The following is a 26,032-nucleotide window of genomic DNA, read 5'->3' on the forward strand; positions in this document are numbered from 1 at the left end:
TTTTTCAAACCTGATAGACAACTACCTAAGCATACTTCATGCGCAATATCAAGCCTCTATACCATGTATACCTTGAAAAGAAGTTGTTTTCGTGATTTTCACCGAAAACGGCGAATTTGCATTATGAGTCAATGATCAACCGGAAGTTGACATTTTAGAGAAAAATGTACAATTACAAAGTTTCTCAGTATGATACTCTATATCACATATATAAAAAATCAAAGGAATTGGCTCAGTGGTTAACGAATTATGGCTGTCTATGTTAAACCGGAAGTGACGTCATTGCGGCCATATTTGAATTTGAATCAACATCATATTAACAAGAATTGTTCACGGTGACAAGTGGAAGATCTTGTGTGAGTTTGGGCTTATTCGGACTGGTGGAATCAGAGAAGATGTTTAAAATATAATTGTTGAAATTTGCAAAAAAATCTTACTTAAATATTAATTACGTCATAAAAAATTAATTAGTAGACCAATTTTAAGTTGAACACATCAGAATCTTCAGAATGGCATACTGCATAAATGCAATGCAAAGAGTTGGGAAAATATGAATAATTAAAAAAAATCTAAAAATAGTCACTTTTGGTAAACTTTGACCTCTAGCGAGCTTTTTAACGAGACATATTTTGTGGAAACATGTAATGGGTAGAAGTTAGATATGTTCATTCCCTACAATAAAATACTTTCAGATTTGAAACAGCTTTCATACCTTTTGAGTTATAGCAGTTTTTGTGTTTTTAGGTTTTACGTCATGGCGGCCATTTTGGAATTTTTGACCTACTTCATTTTGTTCATGGAACCCCTTCAGATACATATTATAAAGAAACTGAAATCATTTTTATCTTATGTCTTACCGTTTGACCAATAGAGCGTTCACAAAAACAGGAAGAAGAATAATAATAAGAATAATAATAAGAACTATAAATTGTCACCGGGACAATTTGACGGGCTTTTCACCTAAAAGCTACTCCGTTCAAGGTCATTCATAACACACTAACAAACTTGACAGCCATTTATTTCAGCATCCTGCAGGCCCAATATAAGGTATCTAGGCCTTTCAGAATTTCAGGAGAAGTCATTTGGATATTTTAGATTTTTTGGCCCCTGTGACCTTTAACATAGGTCAAGGTTAATCATATTGTAGGCATTTACGTCAGCATGCTACATGCCTAATATTAGATGTCTAGGCCTTCTAGAATTTCAAAAGAGGATTTGTTAATGATTTTGTCAAAAAATTGCACTTTTGAACTTTGACCCTTATTTCCAAACGAAAGTTCCCGTATAACAGAAGTGTGGTATGTAAGTTAATTGTTTCTCTTTCAATTCTACATAACATATCCAAAAATCAAAGAAATTGTCTGTGTGGTTAACGAGCTACGGCTGTCTCAATGAGCTGTATTTTCACTGGATCATTTTCATAGCTCTAAAATCACAAGCACTCTGTGACCTGGGATGAAGGTCAAGCTCGTTTATTTTTTCAAACATGATAGTCAACTACCTAAGCATACTTCAAGCTCAATATCAAGCCTCTATACCATGTAGAACTTGACAAGAAGTTGTTTTCGTGATTTTCACCGAAAACGGCGAATTTGCATTATGAGTCAATGATCAACCGGAAGTTGACATTTTAGTGAAAAATGTACAATTACAAAGTTTCTCAGTATGCCATTCTACATAACATATTAAAAAATGAAAGGAATTGGCTCAGTGGTTAACGAGTTATGGATGTCTAGGTTAAACCGGAAGTGACGTCATTGCGGCCATATTTGAATTTGAATCAACACCATATTAACAAGAATTGGTCACGGTGATAAGTGGAATATCTTGTGTGAGTTTGGGTTTAATCGGACTGGTGAAATCAGAGGAGATGTTTAAAATATAATTGTCGAAATTTGCAAAAAAGTCTTAGTTAAATATTAATTACGTCATAAAAAATTATTTAGTGGACCAATTTTTAATTTGAAGACACCAAAACCTTTAGAATGAGATACTGCATCGATTTAATGAAAAAAGTTTGGAAAAAATTGAATAATGAAAAAATTCTAAAAATAGTCACTTTTGGTAAACTTTGACCTAATAGCGAGCTTTTTAACGAGACATATTTTGTGGAAACATGTCATGGGTAAAAGTTAGATATGTTCATTCCCTACAATAAAATACCTTCAGATTTGAAATAGCTTTCATACTTTTTGAGTTATAGCATTTTTTGTGTTTTAAGGTTTTACGTCATGGCGGCCATTTTGGATTTTTTGACCTACTTAATTTTGTTCATGGATCACCTTCAGATGTTTGGTTTAAACATACTGAAATCATTTTTATCCTATGTCTTACCGTTTGACCGATAGAGCGTTCACAAAAACAGGAAGAAGAATAATAATAATAAGAATAAGAACTAGAAATTGTCACCGGGACAATTTGACGGGCTTTTCACCTAAAAGCTACTCCGTTCAAGGTAATTCATAACACACTTGGTAGCGCTTAGTTTCAACGTACCAAAAGTCCAATACCAGGTCTTAGGCCTTTCAGAACTTTACAATAAGTCATTTGAAGATTTAAGGATTGTTAGCCCGAGTGCCCTTTGATATAGGTCAAGGTCAATCACATTAACAAACTTGGTAGGCATTTATGTCAGCATGCTTCATGCTTAATATTAGGTCTCTAGGCCTTCTAGAAATTGAGAAGAAGATTTTTTAATGATTTTGACGAAAAATTGCATTTTTGAATTTTGTCCCTTATTTCAAACCGGAAGTTGTCGTTTTACAGAAAAGTTGTAGCAAAATTAATTGTTTCATTTTTTATTCTACATAACATATCCAAAAATGAAAGAAATTGGCTGTGTGGTTAACGAGCTACGGCTGTCTCAATGAGCTGAATTTTCACAGGATTATTTTCATAACTCTACAATCACACGCACTCTGTGACCTTGGATGAAGGTCAAACTCGTTTATTTTTTCAAACCCGATAGTCAACTACCTAAGCTTACTTCATGCAAAACATCAAGGCTCTATACCATGTAGAACTTGACAAGAAGTTTTTTCGTGATTTTCACCGAAAACGGCGATTTTGCATTATGAGTCAATAAATCAACCGGAAGTTGACATTTTAGAGAAAAATGTACAATTACAAAGTTTCTCAGTATGCTATTCTACACACACATATAAAAAAACTGAAAGAAATTGGCTCAGTGGTTAACGAGTTATGGCTGTCTAGGTTAAACCGGAAGTGACGTCATTGCGGCCATATTTGAATTTGAATCAACACCATATTAACAAGAATTAGTCACGGTGATAAGTGGAAGATCTTGTGTGAGTTTGGGCTTGATCGGACTGGTTGAATCAGAGGAGATGTTTAAAATATAATTGTCGAAATTTGCAAAAAAATCTTAGTTAAATATTAATTACGTCATAAAAAATTATTTAGTGGACTAATTTTTAATTTGAAGACATCAAAGCCTTCAGAATGAGATACTGCATCGATGCAATGGAAAAAATTTGGAAAAAATTGAATAATAAAAAAAATTCTAAAAATAGTCACTTTTTTGTAAACTTTGACCTCTAGCGAGCTTTTTAACGAGACATATTTTGTGGAAACATGTCATGGGTAAAAGTTAGATATGTTCATTCCCTACAATAAAATACCTTCAGATTTGCAATAGCTTTCATATTTTTTGAGTTATAGCAGTTTTTGTGTTTTTAGGTTTTACGTCATGGCGGCCATTTTGGATTTTTTGACCTACTTAATTTTGTTCATGGAACACCTTCAGATGTTTGGTTAAAACATACTGAAATCATTTTTAACCTGTGTGTTACCGTTTGACCGAGAGAGCGTTCACAAAAACAGGAAGAAGAATAATAAGAATAATAATAATAAGAAGAATAAGAAACTTAACGAAAACAATAGGTCTTTTCACCAAAAAGTGAAAAGCCCTAACTAGAAATTGTCACCGGGACAATTTGACGGGCTTTTCACCTAAAAGCTACTTCGTTCAAGGTCATTTATAAAATACTCGGTAACGCTTAGTTTCAACGTACAATTGTACCAAAAGTCCAATACCAGGTCTTAGGCCTTTCAGAACTTTACAATAAGTCATTTGAAGACTTTAGGATTGTTAGCCCGAGTGCCCTTTGATATTGGTCAAGGTCAATCACATTAACAAACTTGGTAGGCATTTATGTCAGCATGCTTCATGCTTAATATTAGGTCTCTAGGCCTTCTAGAAATTGAGAAGAAGATTTTTTAATGATTTTGTCGAAAAATTGCATTTTTGAACTTTGTCTCTTATTTCCAACCAGAAGTTGACGTTTTACAGAAAAGTTGTAATAAAATGAATTGTTTCACTTTTTATTCTACATTACATATCCAACAAGAGGCCCAGAGGGCCTGTATCGCTCACCTGGTTTGTAATGCCAAGTCATGTTCTGAATACAGGTTCATTGTTTCTTTTCTGAAGGAATTTGAATATTTACCTCCGATTTCCCATATTGGGCCACACCTCTCCTGCCCCTGGGGGGTAAGAGCCAAAATTTATACAAGTTCTGTTTCCCTTCCAAAAAGGATGTTTGTGGCCAAATTTGGTTACAATCCATGCAGAACTCTAGGACAAGTAGCGATTTATAGGATTTAACCTCTATTTCCCCTATTGGGCCCTGCCCCTCCTGCCCCCAGGGGGTCAGAGCCAAAATTTATACAAGTTCTGTTCCCCTTTCCCCAAGGATGTTTGTGGCCAAATTTGGTTACAATCCATGCAAAACTCTAGGACAAGTAGCGATTTATAGGATTTACCTCTATTTCCCCTATTGGGCCCCGCCCCTCCTGCCCCCGGGGGGTCAGAGCCAAAATTTATACAAGTTCTGTTCCCCTTTCCCCAAGGATGTTTGTGGCCAAATTTGGTTACAATCCATGCAAAACTCTAGGACAAGTAGCGATTTATAGGATTTACCTCTATTTCCCCTATTGGGCCCCGCCCCTCCTGCCCCCGGGGGGTCAGAGCCAAAATTTATACAAGCTCTGTTCCCCTTCCCCCAAGGATGTTTGTGGCCAAATTGGTTACAATCCATGCAGAACTCTAGGACAAGTAGCGATTTATAGGATTTACCTCTATTTCCCCTATTGGGCCCCGCCCCTCCTGCCCCCGGGGGGTCAGAGCCAAAATTTATACAAGTTCTGTTCCCCCTCCCCCAAGGATGTTTGTGGCCAAATTTGGTTACAATCCATGCAGAACTCTATGACTAGTAGCGATTTAAAGGATTTACCTCTATTTCCCCTATTGGGCCCCGCCCCTCCTGCCCCAGGGGGGTCAGAGCCAAAATTTATACAAGTTCTGTTCCCCCTCCCCCAAGGATGTTTGTGGCCAAATTTGGTTACAATCCATGCAGAACTCTATGACTAGTAGCCATTTAAAGGAATTGTTGACGGACAGACGGACGACGGACGGACGACGGACGGACGGACGGACGGACGGACGACGGACGACGGACGCCGCGCCATGACATAAGCTCACCGGCCCTTTGGGCCAGGTGAGCTAAAAATGAAAGCAATTGGCTTTGTGGTTAACGAGCTACGGCTTTCTCAATGAGCTGAATTTTCACAGGATTATTTTCATAACTCTACAATCACACGCACTCTGTGACCTTGGATGAAGGTCAAGCTCGTTTATTTTTTCAAACCTGATAGTCAACTACCTCAGCTTACTTCATGCAAAATATGAAGCCTCTATACTATGTAGAACTTGAGAAGAAGATTTTTTCGTGATTTTCACCGAAAACGACGATTTTGCACTATGAGTCAATAAACAACCGGAAGTTGACATTTTAGAGAAAAATGTACAATTACAAAGTTTCTCAGCATGCTATTCTTCATAACATATAAAAAAAATCAAAGGAATTGGCTCAGTGGTTAACGAGGTATGGCTGTCTAGGTTAAACCGGAAGTGACGTGATTGCGGCTGTATTTGAATTTGAATCAACACCATATTAACAAGAATTAGACACGGTAATAAGTGGAAAATCTTGTGTGAGTTTGGGTTTGATCGGACTGGTGGAATCAGAGGAGATGTTTAAAATATAATTGTCGAAATTTGCAAAAAATTCTTAGTTAAATATTAATTACGTCATAAAATATTAATTAGTGGACCAATTTTATTTTTGAAGACATCAAAACCTTCAAAATGACATCCTGAATCGATGTATTGAAAAAAGTTGGGGACAAAATGAATAATAAAAAAAATCTAAAAATAGTCACTTTTGGTGAACTTTGACCTAATAGCGAGCTTTTTAACGAGACATGTTTTGTGGAAACATGTCATGGGTAAAAGTTAGATATGTTCATTCCCTACAATAGAATACCTTCAGGTTTGAAATAGCTTTTATACTTTCTGAGCTATAGCAGTTTTTGTGGTTTTAGGTTTTACGTCATGGCGGCCATTTTGGAATTTTTGACCTACTTAATTTTGTTCATGGAACACCTTCAGATACATGGTTTAAACATACTGAAATCATTTTTATCCTATGTCTTACCGTTTGACCGATAGAGCGTTCACAAAAACAGGAAGAAGAATAATAAGAATAACTAGAAATTGTCACCGGGACAATTTGACGGGCTTTTCACCTAAAAGCTACTTCGTTCAAGGTCATTTATAAAACACATGGTAGCGCTTAGTTTCAACGTACCAAAAGTCCAATACCAGGTCATAGGCCTTTCAGAACTTTACAATAAGTCATTTGAAGATTTTAGGATTGTTAGCCCGAGTGCTCTTTGATATAGGTCAAGGTCAATCACATTAACAAACTTGGTAGGCATTTATGTCAGCATGCTTCATGCTTAATATTTGGTCTCTAGGCCTTCTAGAAATTGAGAAGAAGATTTTTTAATGATTTTGTCGAAAAATTGCATTTTTGAACTTTGTCCCTTATTTCCAACCGGAAGTTGACGTTTTACAGAAAAGTTGTAGCAAAATGAATTGTTTCATTTTTAATTCTACATAACATATCCAAAAATGAAAGTAATTGGCTTTGTGGTTAACGAGCTACGGCTGTCTCAATGAGCTGAATTTTCACAGGATTATTTTCATAGCTCTACAATCACACGCACTCTGTGACCTTGGATGAAGGTCAGGCTCGTTTATTTTTTCAAACCTGATAGTCACCTACCTAAGCATAATTCATGCACAATATCAAGCCTCTATACCATGTAGAACTTGACAAGAAGTTGTTTTTGTGATTTTCACTGAAAACGGCGAATTTGCATTATGAGTCAATGATCAACCGGAAGTTGACACTTTAGAGAAAAATGTACAATTACAAAGTTTCTCAGTATGCAATTCTACATCACATATAACAAAATGAAAGAAATTGGCTCAGTGGTTAACGAGTTATGGCTATCTTCGTTAAACCGGAAGTGACGTCATCGCGGCCATATCTGAATTTGAATCAACCCCATATTAACAAGAACTGGTCACGGTGATAAGTGGAAAATCTTGTGTGAGTTTGGGCTTGATCGGACTGGTTGAATCAGAGAAGTTGTTTAAAATATAATTGTCGAAATTTGCAAAAAATTCTTAGTTAAATATTAAATACGTCATAAAAAATTAATTAGTGAATCAATTTTAAGTTTGAAGACATTAAAATCTTCAAAATGGCATACTGCATCGATGTAATGTAAAAAAATGACGAAAATTGAATAATAAAAAATTTCTAAAAATAGTCACTTTTTTGTAAACTTTAACCTCTAGCGAGCTTTTTAACGAGACATTTTTTGTGGAAACATGTCATGAGTAAAAGTTAGATATGTTCATTCCCTACAATAAAATACCTTCAGATTTACAATAGCTTTCATATTTTTTGAGTTAGAGCAGTTTTTGTGTTTTTAGGTTTTACGTCATGGCGGCCATTTTGGATTTTTTGACCTACTTCATTTTGTTCATGGATCACCTTTAAATGTTTGATTTAAACATACTGTAATCATTTTTATCCTATGTCTTACCGTTTGACCGATACAGCGTTCACAAAAACAGGAAGAAGAATAATAATAAGAATAATAATAAGAATAAGAAACTTAACGAAAACAATAGGTCTTTTCACCAAAAAGTGAAAAGCCCTAATAATAAGAACTAGAAATTGTCACCGGGACAATTTGACGGGCTTTTCACCTAAAAGCTACTTCGTTCAAGGTCATTTATAAAATACTCGGTAACGCTTAGTTTCAACGTACCAAAAGTCCAATACCAGGTCATAGGCCTTTCAGAACTTTACAATAAGTCATTTGAAGATTTTAGGATTGTTAGCCCGAGTGCTCTTTGATATAGGTCAAGGTCAATCACATTCACAAACTTGGTAGGCATTTATGTCAGCATGCTTCATGCTTAATATTTGGTCTCTAGGCCTTCTAGAAATTGAGAAGATGATTTTTTAATGATTTTGTCGAAAAATTGCATTTTTGAACTTTGTCCCTTATTTCCAACCGGAAGTTGACGTTTTACAGAAAAGTTGTAGCAAAATGAATTGTTTCATTTTTAATTCTACATAACATATCCAAAAATGAAAGTAATTGGCTTTGTGGTTAACGAGCTACGGCTGTCTCAATGAGCTGAATTTTCACAGGATTATTTTCATAACTCTACAATCACACGCACTCTGTGACCTTGGATGAAGGTCAGGCTCGTTTATTTTTTCAAACCTGATAGTCACCTACCTAAGCATAATTCATGCACAATATCAAGCCTCTATACCATGTAGAACTTGACAAGAAGTTGTTTTTGTGATTTTCACTGAAAACGGCGAATTTGCATTATGAGTCAATGATCAACCGGAAGTTGACACTTTAGAGAAAAATGTACAATTACAAAGTTTCTCAGTATGCAATTCTACATCACATATAACAAAATGAAAGAAATTGGCTCAGTGGTTAACGAGTTATGGCTGTCTTCGTTAAACCGGAAGTGACGTCATCGCGGCCATATCTGAATTTGAATCAACCCCATATTAACAAGAACTGGTCACGGTGATAAGTGGAAAATCTTGTGTGAGTTTGGGCTTGATCGGACTGGTGGAATCAGAGAAGTTGTTTAAAATATAATTGTCGAAATTTGCAAAAAATTCTTAGTTAAATATTAAATACGTCATAAAAAATTAATTAGTGAATCAATTTTAAGTTTGAAGACATTAAAATCTTCAAAATGGCATACTGCATCGATGTAATGTAAAAAAATGACGAAAATTGAATAATAAAAAAATTCTAAAAATAGTCACTTTTTTGTAAACTTTGACCTCTAGCGAGCTTTTTAACGAGACATTTTTTGTGGAAACATGTCATGAGTAAAAGTTAGATATGTTCATTCCCTACAATAAAATACCTTCAGATTTACAATAGCTTTCATATTTTTTGAGTTAGAGCAGTTTTTGTGTTTTTAGGTTTTACGTCATGGCGGCCATTTTGGATTTTTTGACCTACTTCATTTTGTTCATGGATCACCTTTAAATGTTTGATTTAAACATACTGTAATCATTTTTATCCTATGTCTTACCGTTTGACCGATACAGCGTTCACAAAAACAGGAAGAAGAATAATAATAAGAATAATAATAAGAATAAGAAACTTAACGAAAACAATAGGTCTTTTCACCAAAAAGTGAAAAGCCCTAATAATAATAAGAATAAGAAACTTAACGAAAACAATAGGTCTTTTCACCAAAAAGTGAAAAGCCCTAATAATAATAAGAATAAGAAACTTAACGAAAACAATAGGTCTTTTCACCAAATAGTGAAAAGCCCTAATAAGAAACTTAACGAAAACAATAGGTCTTTTCACAAATAGTGAAAAGCCCTAATTAGCTTAATTATACCTCATCAAAACTGCTTTCAATATGTTTGAATAACCACTGCAAGTTTCAGGAGTCGGTTTTGAGTGGAAGCATTTTTATCTTCAACAAGAGGCCCAGAGGGCCTGTATCGCTCACCTGGTTTGTAATGCCAAGTATTGTTCTGAATACAGGTTCGTTGTTTCTTTTCTGAAGGAATTTTTATATTAACCTCTAAATCCCCTATTGGGCCCCACCCCTCCCGCCCCCAGGGGGTCAGAGCCAAAATTTATACAAGTTCTGTTCCCCTTCTTCCAAGGATGTTTATGGCCAAATTTGGTTACATTCCATTCAGAACTCTACGACAAGTAGCAATTTAAAGGATTTACCTCTATTTCCCCTATTGGGCCCCACCCCTCCTGCCCCCGGGGGACCAGAGCCAAAATTTATACAAGTTCTGTTCCCCTTCCCCCAAGGATGTTTGTGGCCAAATTTGGTTACATTCCATTCAGAACTCTATGACTAGTAGAGATTTAAAGGATTTACCTCTATTTCCCCTATTGGGCCCCGCCCCTCCTGCCCCCAGGGGAACCAGAGTCAAAATTTATACAAGTTCTGTTCCCCTTCCCCCAAGGATGTTTGTGGCCAAATTTGGTTACAATTCATGTAGAACTCTATGACTAGTAGCGATTTAAAGGATTTACCTCTATTACCCCTATTGGGCCCCGCCCCTCCTGCCCCTGGGGGACCAGAGCCAAAATTTATACAAGTTCTGTTCCCCTTCCCCAAAGGATGTTTGTGGCCAAATTTGGTTACATTCCATTAAGAGCTCTATGACAAGTAGCGATTTAAAGGATTTACCTCTATTACCCCTATTGGGCCCCGCCCCTCCTGCCCCCGGGGGGTCAGAGCCAAAATTTATACAAGTTCTGTTCCCCTTCCCTCAAGGATGTTTGTGGCCAAATTTGGTTACATTCCATTCAGAACTCTAGGACAAGTAGCGATTTATAGGATTTACCTCTATTTCCCCTATTGGGCCCCGCCCCTCCTGCCCCCGGGGGGTCAGAGCCAAAATTTATACAAGTTCTGTTCCCCTTCCCTCAAGGATGTTTGTGGCCAAATTTGGTTACATTCCATTCAGAACTCTAGGACAAGTAGCGATTTATAGGATTTACCTCTATTTCCCCTATTGGGCCCCGCCCCTCCTGCCCCGGGGGGGACAGAGCCAAAATTTATACAAGTTCTGTTTCCCCTCCCCCAAGGATGTTTGTGGCCAAATTTGGTTACAATCCATGCAGAACTCTATGACTAGTAGCGATTTAAAGGAAATGTTGACGGACGGACGGACGGACGGACTATTGGACTATTTGACATAAGCTCACCGGCCCTTCGGGCCAGGTGAGCTAAAAATGTTGTTTACCATCAATTTTGTATACCTATAAATAGCTATTATAGCTACCGTATTTTTGCGCGTATAAATGCGCACCCGCGTATAGTGCGCAGGTACGTTTTATTTTTGAAAAAAAAAAATTACAAAAAAAATTGAATCTTTACATCTTCATTCAAAACATTTTGCATAGGCTCCAACCACTCTTCAAGAACAAAATCAAACTCTTCCTATTGTTTATCAGTGCCTAAAACAACCTTCTGTTCATTAAAATAAACTGGCGAGGAGCTTGACATGATGATTGACTCTTTGTTTACACAGCACTAGCGACAGTCCTAGTTAGCTTGCAAATTGCCGGCGACACTATAATGAGGTGTCAACAACGTTTTTACAATCAAATAATTAATCATACCTTGTGTAATTCCAAGTGGTATCAATCAAGTCTATTGTGTATCTGATGGGCATTTAGATTTAATTATGTCCAAGATATAACCTGGAAAGCCGACCGAGCTAGGCTAATCAACCACAGCTGGCCGCCATATTTGAGTACTGACTGCACACTTCCATATTCTCAATTATTTCATTTAGTTTTGAAATAAAGATAGAGACAGAACCATTTCAAAGGATGGTAATATGAATGTATTTGACAGCCATACCGTTATTTATAGTACCGATTGGTCAGTTTTAATATAAGAAGGTTTTAGTTTTATATTTAATTTGCTGACTCTGCATGTGGCTATTACATTCACTTCCGTAAACATTTGCAAGTTCAAAAGTTTTCACATGTTGGCGAAACATATTTACGAGGTAATCAGTTTAATGTGACGAATCAATTACAAACTTATACATCGTCTCAAGCTCCAGACTGCATTCATTTAGCCATTTAGATTTGGAGATACCTTACTGAAGATTCACGATCGTAACACATGTCCGGTCATGAACACATGTGCTCCCAAAATGGACTTTCAAGAAATTAAAAATATAAATTCGAACTGAGCTTTTCATTTTATATTGAATATATGCATTGGATATTGACTTAAAGATCCAAGTATTTAATCATAAGTCTCATCATGTACAAAATATTAGGCTACTGCACACTTTAGCTTGGATCTGCCGGTCGGTCATCATGACCCAATGCCTGTGCTTGCGTATAGTGCGCACCCCAACTTTTCACTTGATAATTTATGAAAAAAAGTGTGCAGTATACGCGCAAAAATACAGTATATATCGCTATCATAGAAATAAATTTACATGTGCCCAACCTGATGAGTGTACTAGGCCTCTATATGCATATGTTGCCAGTAGAAATTTCGTTTGTTATTTATATACATGCAAGTCTACTTTAAATTACATCCTTTTGTTTTTAGGTATTCTTGAAAAAGAATTTAAAAAAAAATAAGTAGAGCTTCGCTTTTTTCATGGCGTGCATTGTTTATACTATTAGTATAAGTCAAATACTAGGACCGTTTTCGATTATGCGGTTTGACTGGTTGGACCTAGTTGTTTGTTTATTAATTGAAGACGGAGCTGGTGATTTTATATTGATTTCAGACGAGCTTTGACAAACCCCTGACAGTCCTGCATCAAAAAATGCAGGTCCGTCAGGATTTATACTTGAAATAGGTTTAACCAACGGTCGAACCGGTTGTTCCGAATAAACGAAAACGGCCTAGGTCCTCGTTTAACGCTACAACATTGTATTGTCAGCTTGGTTCGTCCACTTCACGGAGCACTGTGAATTCTCTGCTTGAATCCGCAAATTATCGATACAAATTGTCAATCTAAGCAGTAGGCCTAATCAATTATGTTACGAAAACTACTTACTTCTTTTCTCCGTCGAAAAGGAGAAATGTTTCAAAAGTTGGAGGGGCATTCATTTTACACCGGTTTCATGTGTTGAAATTACAACCGGAAATGGAACCGAAAAACAAAAACTCTGCGGAAAATAATGAAAATATGTGTTTGTTTTTATACTTGATTATCTTGCAAATATTTATTAACACCGAAATATATTCAATAGTGATATTAGTTTACGTAAACATAAGTAATAAACAGTCAAAATTGAATTATTTATCTTCAGTAAATTAACTGCGGAAATGTTATTTAGGTTTGTACACTTCCGGTTGTACAGATTCTCAGGTATCAGAGGTAGGCTTAGAACATGAAATCATGTTGCCTAACTGAGGTGGTAGGCCTAATGCCTGTTGCCAAGTTTATTTAAATCGCATCGCTTTTGCGGTCTTTGTGCCATGCATTACAATTCCTGTCAATATTGATTCGTGATACTTTCTTTTGCACTTAACAGTTAGCCTGTTATCCGTGACATTTGAGTACATTTTCGATCATTATTTATAACAATGTAACACAGGTAGTCTAACGTTTGTGTTTAAGCATCAGCATACATACAAGCTACATAATGGCATTGCTGTCTGTTTGTACAATTGCTTGTCTTATTTTCAGGTCTTTATTTATATTTTGCTAAGCAGGATGGACAACAATTGAAGCCGACCAAAGTTTTGTAAATGTAGAAGAACTCTACCAGCACAGAATGCGTTGTCGAATGAGATATCGCACTGGATGGACAGTGTTCCTACTTGTGTGTACGTTAATCGGAGTGTTTCTAACTTACAAACAGCTTGGAAATTATAAACAAAGCAAATCTTACAGCAAGTACAGGAAATCCAATCCAAAATTTTATAATCCTCAAGATGTGTTTTTGAAGGAATTTGATCAAGATAATGAGGGGCGACATCACAGTGGAGATTCTGGTACAGGACATGTACAATCGGATTTCCGTGATCAAAGTTTTCATGGTGGATCGATTAACAGAAAAAAGTTAATTGCTAGAGAACCGGCAGACATTTTAAATGATAAGAATGCTGTTGAAAGTCGTAACATCTCAATTGACAGGACGCGTAAGTCAGAGTTTCTCGGCATTATCAAAGACTTATATCCTTCTGATTTGGGAAAAGCTCCAGATGCAATAGAAATGGCATTGCAAGTGAAAACTTTCTTGCTTGACTTGGAAATATACAGTAAAATGACTTGTAAGGATATAGATTATCTCCGTGTTTCACGTTCAGTTAAAATCTCTCGCCGTAAGTTTGTTGATCAAGCATTCATTGACAAAAGAGGGTCTGAAGTCATCATTAAAAGCCAAGCAGTTGATTTAGACAGCAAAATCAAATGCATGCAGTCAAAATATGATGTTGACAAATGCCAAGTGATGGGAAACTACAATTTATTGCGTGAAATTGTATTTCTAGCAGTACTTGAGCATCCTATCATTGTAAAGCTTCAGGGGTTCTGTATAAGAGGAGACAGCATCAATTACAATATCAGAAAGAAGGGAATCATTTTGGTGACTGAGCCAGGAATGACTGTGAACATTGCAAACTTAGCATCATACAACTGGAAATCCAAGATTTTGGTAAGTAACCCTGGACTGTATACTCTTTCTTTGATTAAGCTCTGTGAATCAAATTGCAACATCATGGGAGAGGGTTTACGTTTTTGAAAAACATATAAAAAAAACCCACAACTTTATATATATATATATAAAGACAATTAAAAAAACACAACTATATATATATAAAGACAATTTTATCCTTTTTTTTGGCTCTCTTTTTATATCACAAAAAAAAAAAGAAAAACATATATCTATCAGTTTTTCGCATTAAAACAAACAGAATACCACCATAATTTCCAGATTATAATTCACTACTTTTTTCACTGGAAATTGTCAGTACTGGCATGTGGCTTATAACCCAGTGTGGACAAAAAATAAAATCACGGTTTGGAAAAGTTGTGGTTCACATGTGTACTTCTCGCTGGTTAAGCATCTAGCATTATCCATCAGGACTGGAGAAAATGTACTTGTCCGCTTGCCCAGAGGAGTGGATTTGGCCGTCGGACAAGTGAATGTCGACGGCACACTTGTCAGTCCGACGAGGAAAAAATTCTGACGCTGATTATGACCTGGAACTTACATTATATTATACAATGTATGTGTCATTTATCGCTTAACATATAGATGACATTCAATTAAATACAACTAAAACAACATGATTGTGTTTTATCATTATCATCATGACTGTTTTTTCCCCACCAGTATGCTATACAGCTGACAGATTTATTGAAGTACCTTGAGAAGAGTCCCTTGGGCAGTCTGAATTTGGGGACAGTGAAAGCTAACGACTTCGTGTTGGTGGATCAGTGGATCAAGCTGGTGGATTTGGATGAATTGTCATTCGAGGAGCGAGTTTGTCAGATTGATACAGACTGTAAAATCATCGGTGTCAGTATGTACAGTAAGTCAGATTGATAGAGACTGTAAAATCATCCGTGTCAGTATGTACAGTAAGTCAGATTGATACAGACTGTAAAATCATCCGTGTCAGTATGTACAGTAAGTCAGATTGATACAGACCGTAAAATCATCCGTGTCAGTATGTACAGTAAGTCAGATTGATACAGACTGTAAAATCATCAGTGTCAGTATGTACAGTAAGTCAGATTGATACAGACTGTAAAATCATCCGTGTCAGTATGTACAGTAAGTCAGATTGATACAGACTGTAAAATCATCGGTGTCAGTATGTACAGTAAGTCAGATTGATACAGACTATAAAATCATCGGTGTCAGTATGTACAGTAAGTCAGATTGATACAGACTATAAAATCATCGGTGTCAGTATGTACAGTAAGTCAGATTGATACAGACTGTAAAATCATCAGTGTCAGTATGTACAGTAAGTCAGATTGATACAGACTATAAAATCATCCGTGTCAGTATGTACAGTAAGTCAGATTGATACAGACTGTAAAATCATCCGTGTCAGTATGTACAGTAAGTCAGATTGATACAGACTGCAAAATCATTGGTGTCAGTATGTACAGTAAGTCAGATTGATACAGACTGTAAAATCATCGATGTCAGTATGTACAGTAAGTCAGATTGATACAGACTGTAAAATCATCGGTGTCAGTATGTACAGTAAGTCAGATTGATACAGACTGTAAAATCATCGGTGTCAGTATGTACAGTAAGTCAGATTGATACAGACAATAAAATCATCAGTGTCAGTATGTACCGTAAATCAGATTGATACAGACTGTAAAATCATCAGTGTCAGTATGTACAGTAAGTCAGATTGATACAGACTGTAAAATCATCAGTGTCAGTATGTACAGTAAGTCAGATTGATACAGACTATAAAATCATCAGTGTCAGTATGTACAGTAAATCAGATTGATACAGACTGTAAAATCATCAGTGTCAGTATGTACAGTAAGTCAGATTGATACAGACTGTAAAATCATCAGTGTCAGTATGTACAGTAAGTCAGATTGATACAGACTATAAAATCATCAGTGTCAGTATGTACCGTAAATCAGATTGATACAGACTGTAAAATCATCAGTGTCAGTATGTACAGTAAGTCAGATTGATACAGACTGTAAAATCATCAGTGTCAGTATGTACAGTAAGTCAGATTGATACAGACTGTAAAATCATCAGTGTCAGTATGTACAGTAAGTCAGATTGATACAGACTATAAAATCATCCGTGTCAGTATGTACAGTAAGTCAGATTGATACAGACTATCACTGGTAAGCCCAAAATAGGTAAAATAACCGAAATTTGGTAATTTAACTGGGAAATAGGTAATAATTACCAATTTTCGGTTATTTTCCCAGTTGTACAGTTATTTTCCCAGTTGTAGAGTTAAATTACCAATGTCCAATTAAATTCCCAATTTACCAGTTAAATTCCCTATTTTTCTCAAGCCTTGCCTGGAGGCTATATTCTTCACCGGGAGGTGTGAAGACTCCCGCTGTGAGACCATGCCTCTCTGGCACAGCAAATTTACCTGTGTCCGGTCGGCTAACTGGTCGGTCAACGTCCCAATACTGTGGACATTCCTGGGCTACTATCTAGAAGCCATTTCTTGTATTTTATTACGTTTGTGATGTGTGTTACTGTTTCAACAGTTTTAATAACGTAACCTGCAGTTCTCGTTTCAGATATCGTAGGACCAGAGAAGATCGAAGAAACTACCAAATTAACATCGTGATGCATAACTGTTGAAGAGATGAACGGGATTAATTTTGAAACTATTTAAATTATACAACATACACTGTCTGTCTCTTGTTTATTTTTTACGAACAGCTGGTTGATCGTATAAATCCTTGCTAAAGTTTTTAGTTCTATTTCAGAGAAACGAAACATCGTGATGCATGACTGTTGAAGAGATGAACAGGATCGATTTTGAAATAAATCAAATTATTATCTCGCGAAGAAGTATTGTGTATTTTGAGGAAATACCAATAAAATCACATTGTTTTGTTTTGTTTTTGAATTAGTCACCGTAACCAGAAACTGATTGTCCAAAACATCGGCGGTCTACCGTACTCCGTGCACATTTCAATGTTTAGAGATACTACACATTAATAGTTATTAGAAGTGTTTGAAAAGATTAGAATCTAGTCACTTTAAATCGTCACAATACGTATTTAGTATGTTTGACTTTGAGATCATTAACCAATTAATCGGATAGCAGATTCGTTGGCTTGCAATAATCGCATTGTGAGTAAACTCACTACGATACCAGACCCAAGCCATGGCTAGAAACATATAACAATACGATTGAAAATATCACTAACCTTGCAGAACCTTTTAGATTGTTAATTATGTAGTAATTAATTGCAAAACACTCATTATTAATATAGATCAGTTAAGGCATCTAATAAATCCCGAATGTTTTGAATTTTTTTGCACACGGCCTGCAGCCGGGATATGGCGGTTCCTATTTAAGGAGCATAGCTAGATTTGCTTTCAGAGTTTCATATGCAATATTACAAGAAATATGAAGATTCCTTAAATTATTTAAATAATAGTTCTTTATTCAAGTCAATGTTTATTCAATGTCAAGAATGAAATCTTTTTTATTAAGTCGATTCAGACTCATTGTTGATGATATATGGATCGGGTTAAGCTAACCAGTCACTCGTGATCACAGTTGGCCGACACGCACACACATATACTCTCTCCCTTAAAAATTTACAAGTAAAAGATCCATGGAGCTTTCGTGGGTTACATTGGATAATGATTAAATGCATGTCTATTAAAATTGCCTGTTCGTTTCTAGTTATAACGCTAAAATTTCCAGTCTTTAACATCTCTATAAAATATTACCGGTTGATATTTTTAGCCAGACAAGATATTTTTTTCTTCAGAAATTTTTGAATTTAGTTTGTGACATACAACAGTACAAATGAGTCAGTTTATAATCACTTTTTATCATATTTTTAAACAAACTTTGGTCGGCTGTACTACGATCTGTATTCATAAATCTAAATATAGTCTATATAACATCACTTAAATTTGACACTTCAAATAACAGCCTGTGGAATAAAAGCGATTAAAAATTAAAAAAATATTAAATTCTATAACATGAAACTGAACAATTTCACTTTGGAGATAGGCATGAAGATCTGTATATGTACGTGTAACATTGATAGCATTAATTTAAAACAAGATATACATGGTAAAGAACGAAATATATATCTGTTACAAGTACTTATTGAGAAATGTGTTGGTAATTACGTATCAATATTTTTTATTTCCCCAGCTGTGGGCTGTGGCCTGAGGTTATCTATGCCATGCACGAGCGGCCGTGGTCTGGCAAGGTGGTTCACATTTCGTTATATTAGATATTGTTGTGAACAACTTTTTCATGTATTACAGAAACATGACACAATAAAATCAATTATCTATTCATAACCTTTTCACAACATGGATTTCTATGTGTGAACAGAAACATATATACATATATATTTCTGGTGTGAACAAAAAAAAAAAAACATGTACGTGTGACGGCCCGGCACCGCTTTGCAAGCTGACTTCAACACTAAATCTACACGACGGATGGTGATAAACTAAAGAAGAAGATGTATTCTGGGGAGTAATATTTGTACACGTACGTATGCTCAGGCACTTACCTGTGGGTTGCAGTGACATGGATCAATTACTAATTAGCGTACCGGTGGCTGTCAATCAAACACTACAGGTGGGCATTCCCTGCTATCAAGAGGTGCGACCCCCCATTGTCTTCGTAACGCTTTGCCCGCGGCCATGTACTTTCCTTACTTAGCACAGGTGGTGATTTAGTTTACAATGGTTGTGATTTTCCAAATACGTAGACATAATATAACAGATACGTAGATATAATAAATTATCTGTCTCTGGTTATACACACTTTTGAAATTAAGACAACTCGCTATATGTTTGGTAATATATTCTCATGATGTATGTATCGTCTTGTGTGGAAATTAATATTCTACATGAAACATGAACTTTTATTCAAGTGTACACGGAATGGTTTGGTATATCAAGCTTGAGAATGCGCCATTGGATAAAATTTAGAATTAAAGATGATAATGCAACTTTTCTCAGAACACAGCCCCAACCTATTGACCTGATTCGGGACCCCTGAATGTCGACTCTACTCGGTTAGAGTGGCGATTTTCGGTGTCTGCCATCTAATATAAACTATCTGTTTGTAAATATCGATTTTGAAGGCACAAATACCTGTGTACATATCCGATACATGTTTAATATTATCCCCAATCACAAATATGAGTTTGGAATACACTATGTAATAAGGATTTATACCAAACATATATTGATGTACCTCTCGTTGATAAATGAACATTTCTGCGCGGTTACTGCATAACTATACACAATAAAATGTACATAATAATCCATGTACGTTGTATATCCGCCATGTTTGGAACCACATATACATGACTTTTATATCAAGGACGTATAAATGTTCTTGATTATGTTACCTAAAACCCAACTCGGGATTGGTCAAACCCACTTAACAAAGTTCTGACTTTTTCACGAAACCTGCCCATACAATAAGAATGTTTCTAAACAGATTTTTTTTGCATATATCTTAATGCATCTATTTATTGCATTATGTCTGAAATCGATCGTGGGATTTAATGCACATTAACCATACCATTGCGTATTTATCAGTATCTACTGCGATTTAGCATACTTACAATATAAATAATGCAAGTGTCAGACGAAAACAAATGAGACTAAACATGTCTATGTCTAATCCAAATAGTAGATTTCGAGTATCAAAATCAGAAAACTTCCGAATAGCCAATGTTGTGCTGCGTTAATTTCTATACCTGTATACTGCAGCTGAACATATCATCCGTAGCTGGCGCTCACAGCTGTCTTCTGTCTCTCTCAGAGTGTCTTTTATCTTTTTCATCTGGACCCTTTTTTTTAACCACCCAAAAAATTTAATCGTCTGGATAACAAATTGCCGTTCAATACGTTCATATGTTCCTATCTTATATATATACAATATGGCAGTTAATAAGAACTACTGAGAACACACAATTTGTAACTTTTAGTAGTTCTACTTATATTTGAGTCGAGTTGTAACTGCATATAACTGATATAATTAATTTATACATATGAATGTCCAAATATTTTCAGATTTGATATTTAGGATTTTTGATACAAACTTTGTATAAATTATACGAGAAACTTATGTCATCGTTATATTTGGTATATAATCTGCGTCCCGATAATATAAAATCGGTCAGCGACTGTGCATTCCGATTTCAGTGTGTATTGTATCCAATCAAAATACGAAGTGTACCTTGATTGGTATCTAATTGACTCCGCCCCTTGTCATCACTTCTCTCACCGAATCCTGGCAGCTACCCAACTTCAGGAATTGAAGAGTTTTACGTGCCGCCACGTGATCGTTTCGGGGCACACGTACCCAACTTCAATGACAAGCGGCCTTATAATAATATGAGAGACGCAATTTCTTTTTTAGGAAGGAACATTTATTTGAGAGTTGAACACTGTTGGCAGGAAATATATACCTTTGCACCCTAAAGATATTTGGTATGGTCCAAGGCTAGCACGTGGGGTGGCACATTTGTGTTAGATAAATCATTGCTGTTTGACAAATTCGGACGTACATACTATTACTTACTCAAATCATGGATGTTACCTTTTGTATTCGCTGGTGCTTCAGAAGTTTAAGGGTCTATACAGGAGGTAATTAAAACATATTTGTGTAATCTTTTAACATTGTGAAGCATATGATGCTGGTCACCGTAAGTGCTAATATGCATGGCCAGTCTGAATCCTGTCGGCAAAGGTTTATGTTAGACATTGTAAATATAAGATAAATATTGAATTACTATCATAATAGTTTTCTTCTCCACTGGTCCTACGATATCTGAAATAGAACTAAAAATCTTTAGCAAAGATTTATACGATCAACCAGCTGTTCGTAAAAACAAGAGACAGACAGTGTATTATAATTTAATAGTTTCAAAATTAATCATGTTCATCTCTTCAACAGTTATGCATCACGATGTTAATTTGGTAGTTTCTCCGATCTTCTCTGGTGCTACAATTAATTACTACATAATTAACAATCTGAAAGGTTCTGCAAGGTCAGTGATATTTTCAATCGTATTGTTATATATTTCTAGCCATGGCTTGGGTCTGGTATCGTAGTGAGTTTACTCACAATGCGATTATTGCAAGCCAACGTATCTGCTATCCGATTAATTGGTTAATGAACTCAAAGTCAAACATACTAAATACGTATTGTGACGATTTAAAGTGACTAGATTCTAATCTTTTCAAACACTTCTAATAACTATTCATGTGTAGTATCTCTAAACATTGAAATGTGCACGGAGTACGGTGGACCGCCGATGTTTTGGACAATCAGTTTCTGGTTACGGTGACTAATTTAAAAACAAAACAAAACAATGTGATTTTATTGTTATTTCCTCAAAATACACAATACTTCTTCGCGAGATAATAATTTGATTTACTTCAAAATCGATCCTGTTCATCTCTTCAACAGTCATGCATCACGATGTTTCGTTTCTCTGAAATAGAACTAAAAACTTTAGCAAGGATTTATACGATCAACCAGCTGTTCGTAAAAAATAAACAAGAGACAGACAGTGTATGTTGTATAATTTAATAGTTTCAAAATTAATCATGTTCATCTCTTCAACAGTTATGCATCACGATGTTAATTTGGTAGTTTCTTTGATCTACGATATCTGAAACGAGAACTGCAGGTTACGTTATTAAAACTGTTGAAACAGTAACAACTGTTGAAACAGTAACACACATCACAAACGTAATAAAATACAAGAAATGGCTTCTAGATAGTAGCCTAGAAATGCCCACAGTAAGTATATTGGAACGTTGACCGACCAGTTAGCCGACCGGACACAGGTAAATTTGCAGTGCCAGCGAGGCATGGTCTCACAGCGGGAGTCTTCACACCTTCCGGTGAAGAATATAGCCTCCGGGCAAAGCTTGAGAAAAATAGGGAATTTAACTGGTAAATTGGGAATTTAACTGTATATTGGTAATTTTAACTCTACAACTGGGAAAATAACCGAAAATTGGTAATTTTACCTATTTCCCAGTTAAATTACCAAATTTCGGTTATTTTACCTATTTTGGGCTTACCAGTGTATAAAATCATCGGTGTCAGTATGTACAGTGAGTCAGATTGATACAGACTGTAAAATCATCGATGTCAGTATGTATAGTAAGTCAGATTGAATAAGACTGTAAAATCATCGGTGTCAGTATGTACAGTAAGTCAGATTAATACAGACTGTAAAATCATTTGTGTCAGTATGTATAGTAAGTCAGATTGATACAGACTGTAAAATCATCGGTGTCAGTATGTTTGGTAAGTCAGATTAATACAGACTGTAAAATCATTGGTGTCAGTATGTATAGTAAGTCAGATTAATACAGACTGTAAAATCATTTGTGTCAGTATGTATAGTAAGTCAGATTGATACAGACTGTAAAATCATCGGTGTCAGTATGTTTGGTAAGTCAGATTGATACAGACTGTAAAATCATCGGTGTCAGTATGTACAGTAAGTCAGATTAATACAGACTGTAAAATCATTTGTGTCAGTATGTATAGTAAGTCAGATTGATACAGACTGTAAAATCATCGGTGTCAGTATGTTTGGTAAGTCAGATTAATACAGACTGTAAAATCATTGGTGTCAGTATGTATAGTAAGTCAGATTAATACAGACTGTAAAATCATTTGTGTCAGTATGTATAGTAAGTCAGATTGATACAGACTGTAAAATCATCGGTGTCAGTATGTTTGGTAAGTCAGATTGATACAGACTGTAAAATCATCCGTGTCAGTATGTACAGTAAGTCAGATTGATACAGACTGTAAAATCATCGGTGTCAGTATGTATGGTAAGTCAGATTGATACAGACTATAAAATCATTGGTGTCAGTATGTATAGTAAGTCAGATTGATACAGACTGTAAAATCATCGGTGTCAGTATGTATGGTAAGTCAGATTAATACAGACTGTAAAATCATTGGTGTCAGTATGTATAGTAAGTCAGATTGATACAGACTGTAAAATCATCGGTGTCAGTATGTATGGTAAGTCAGATTGATACAGACTGTAAAATCATAGGTGTCAGTATGTACAGTAAGTCAGATTAATACAGACTGTAAAATCATTGGCGTCAGCAAACATGATTCTGATCATTTACAGGAAGCTTGAATATATTCTGACCATGAATTTGAAGTATTTTTGTGCTTCTACCAAAATGTTTGTACAGTGGAACTTCACTAAACCGATCGTGGGTGGTGCATAGAATTTCGGCCGGTTTAGAGAGAGTTTGGTTTGGAGAAGTGAACCGAATATCGATATTTATGCGGATTCACACAGTTTGCAAACAATTTTTTAGCTCACCTGGCCCGAAGGGCCGGTGAGCTTATGTCATGGCGCGGCGTCCGTCGTCCATCCGTCCGTCCGGTCCGTCTGTCCGGTCCGTCCGTCAGCATTTCCTTTAAATTGCTACTAGTCATAGAGTTCTGCATGGATTGTAACCAAATTTGGCCACAAACATGCTTGGGGGAGAGGGAACAGAACTTGTATAAATTTTGGCTCTGTCCCCCCCTGGGGGCAGAAGGGGCTGGGCGCAATAAAGGAAAAAGAGGTAAATCCTATAAATCGCTACTTGTCCTAGAGTTCTGCATGGATTGTAACCAAATTTGACCACAAACATCCTTGGGGAAGGGGGAACAGAACTTGTATAAATTTTGGCTCTGGTCCCCCAGGGGCAGGAGGGGCGGGGCCCAATAGGGGTAATAGAGGTAAATCCTTTAAATCGATACTTGTCCTAGAGTTCTGCATGGATTGTAACCAAAATTAGCCACAAACATCCTTGGGGAAGGGGAACAGAACTTGTATAAATTTTGGCTCTGATCCCCCGGGGGCAGGAGGGGCGGAGCCCAATAGGGGAAATAGAGGTAAATCCTTTAAATCGCTACAAGTCATAGAGTTCTAAATGGAATGTAACCAAATTTGGCCACAAACATCCTTGGGGGAAGGGGAACAGAACTTGTATAAATTTTGGCTCTGACCCCCTGGGGGCAGGAGGGGCGGGGCCCAATAGGGGTAATAGAGGTAAATCCTTTAAATTGCTACTTGTCATAGAGCTCTGAATGGAATGTAACCAAATTTGGCCACAAACATCCTTTGGGGAAGGGGAACAGAACTTGTATAAATTTTGGCTCTGGTCCCCCGGGGGCAGGAGGGGCGGGGCCCAATAGGGGAAATAGAGGTAAATCCTATAAATCACTACTTGTCCTTGAGTTCTGCATGGATTGTAACCAAATTTGGCCACAAACATCCTTAGGGGAAGGAGAACAGAAAATTGTATAAATTTTGGCTCTGACCCCCCGGGGGCAGGAGGGGCGGGGCCCAATAGGGGAAATAGAGGTAAATCCTTTAAATCGCTACTAGTCATAGAGTTCTACATGAATTGTAACCAAATTCGGCCACAAACATCCTTGGGGGAAGGGGAACAGAACTTGTATAAATTTTGACTCTGGTCCCCTGGGGGCAGGAGGGGCGGGGCCCAATAGGGGAAATAGAGGTAAATCCTTTAAATCACTACTAGTCATAGAGTTCTGAATGGAATGTAACCAAATTTGGCCACAAACATCCTTGGGGGAGGGGGAACAGATCTTGTATAAATTTTGGCTCTGACATCCTGGGGGCAGGAGGGGCGGGGCCCAATAAGGGAAATAGAGGTAAATCCTTTAAATCTCTACTTGTCATAGAGTTCTGAATGGAATGTAACCAAATTCGGCCACAAACATCCTTGGGGGAAGGGGAACAGAACTTATGTAAATTTTGACTCTGGTCCCCTGGGGGCAGGAGGGGCGGGGCCCAATAGGGGAAATAGAGGTAAATCCTTTACATCGCTACTTGTCATAGAACTCTGAATGGAATGTAACCAAATTTGGCCACAAACATCCTTTGGGGAAGGGGAACAGAACTTGTATAAATTTTGGCTCTGGTCCCCCAGGGGGCAGGAGGGGTAGGGCCCAATAGGGGAAATAGAGGTAAATCCTTTAAATAGCTATTAGTCATAGAGTTCTACATGAATTGTAACCAAATTCGGCCACAAACATCCTTGGGGGAAGGGGAACAGAACTTGTATAAATTTTGACTCTGGTCCCCTGGGGGCAGGAGGGGCGGGGCCCAATAGGGGAAATAGTGGTAAATCCTTTAAATCGCTACTAGTCATAGAGTTCTGAATGGAATATAACCAAATTTGGCCACAAACATCCTTGGGGGAAGGGGAACAGAACTTGTATAAATTTTGGCTCTGGTACCCCGAGGGCAGGAGGGGCGGGGCCCAATAGGGGTAATAAAGGTAAATCCTTTAAATCGCTACTTGTCATAGAGTTCTGAATGGAATG

General features: G+C 36.7%; 2 protein-coding genes across 9 annotated transcripts in view; one reads left to right on the plus strand and one right to left on the minus strand.

Annotated features, from left to right (window-relative positions):
- The window catches only part of LOC138331040 (aspartate--tRNA ligase, mitochondrial-like), a 669,399-nt gene that overhangs the window by 216,667 nt on the left and 426,700 nt on the right, over positions 1-26,032 (minus strand). The gene's annotated exons all lie outside the window — the stretch shown is intronic.
- The window catches only part of LOC138331034 (uncharacterized), a 213,252-nt gene continuing 200,515 nt past the window's right edge, over positions 13,296-26,032 (plus strand). For 2 of the 5 annotated variants that reach the window (XR_011209646.1, XM_069278488.1), the window contains exons 1-2: positions 13,302-14,613; positions 15,295-15,493. Coding sequence is in view for 4 of the 5 variants with exons in the window: in XM_069278488.1 (XP_069134589.1) it covers positions 13,732-14,613; positions 15,295-15,493 (1,081 nt within the window). In the remaining variant the exon portion in view is untranslated. Of the gene's footprint in view, positions 14,614-15,294; positions 15,494-26,032 lie in introns of all 5 variants that reach the window. The other 3 variants (XM_069278489.1, XM_069278490.1, XM_069278491.1) reach the window with 3 other exon arrangements.

The sequence above is a fragment of the Argopecten irradians genome, chromosome 9 (genome assembly GCF_041381155.1).
Source record: "Argopecten irradians isolate NY chromosome 9, Ai_NY, whole genome shotgun sequence".
NCBI lineage: Eukaryota > Metazoa > Mollusca > Bivalvia > Pectinida > Pectinidae > Argopecten > Argopecten irradians.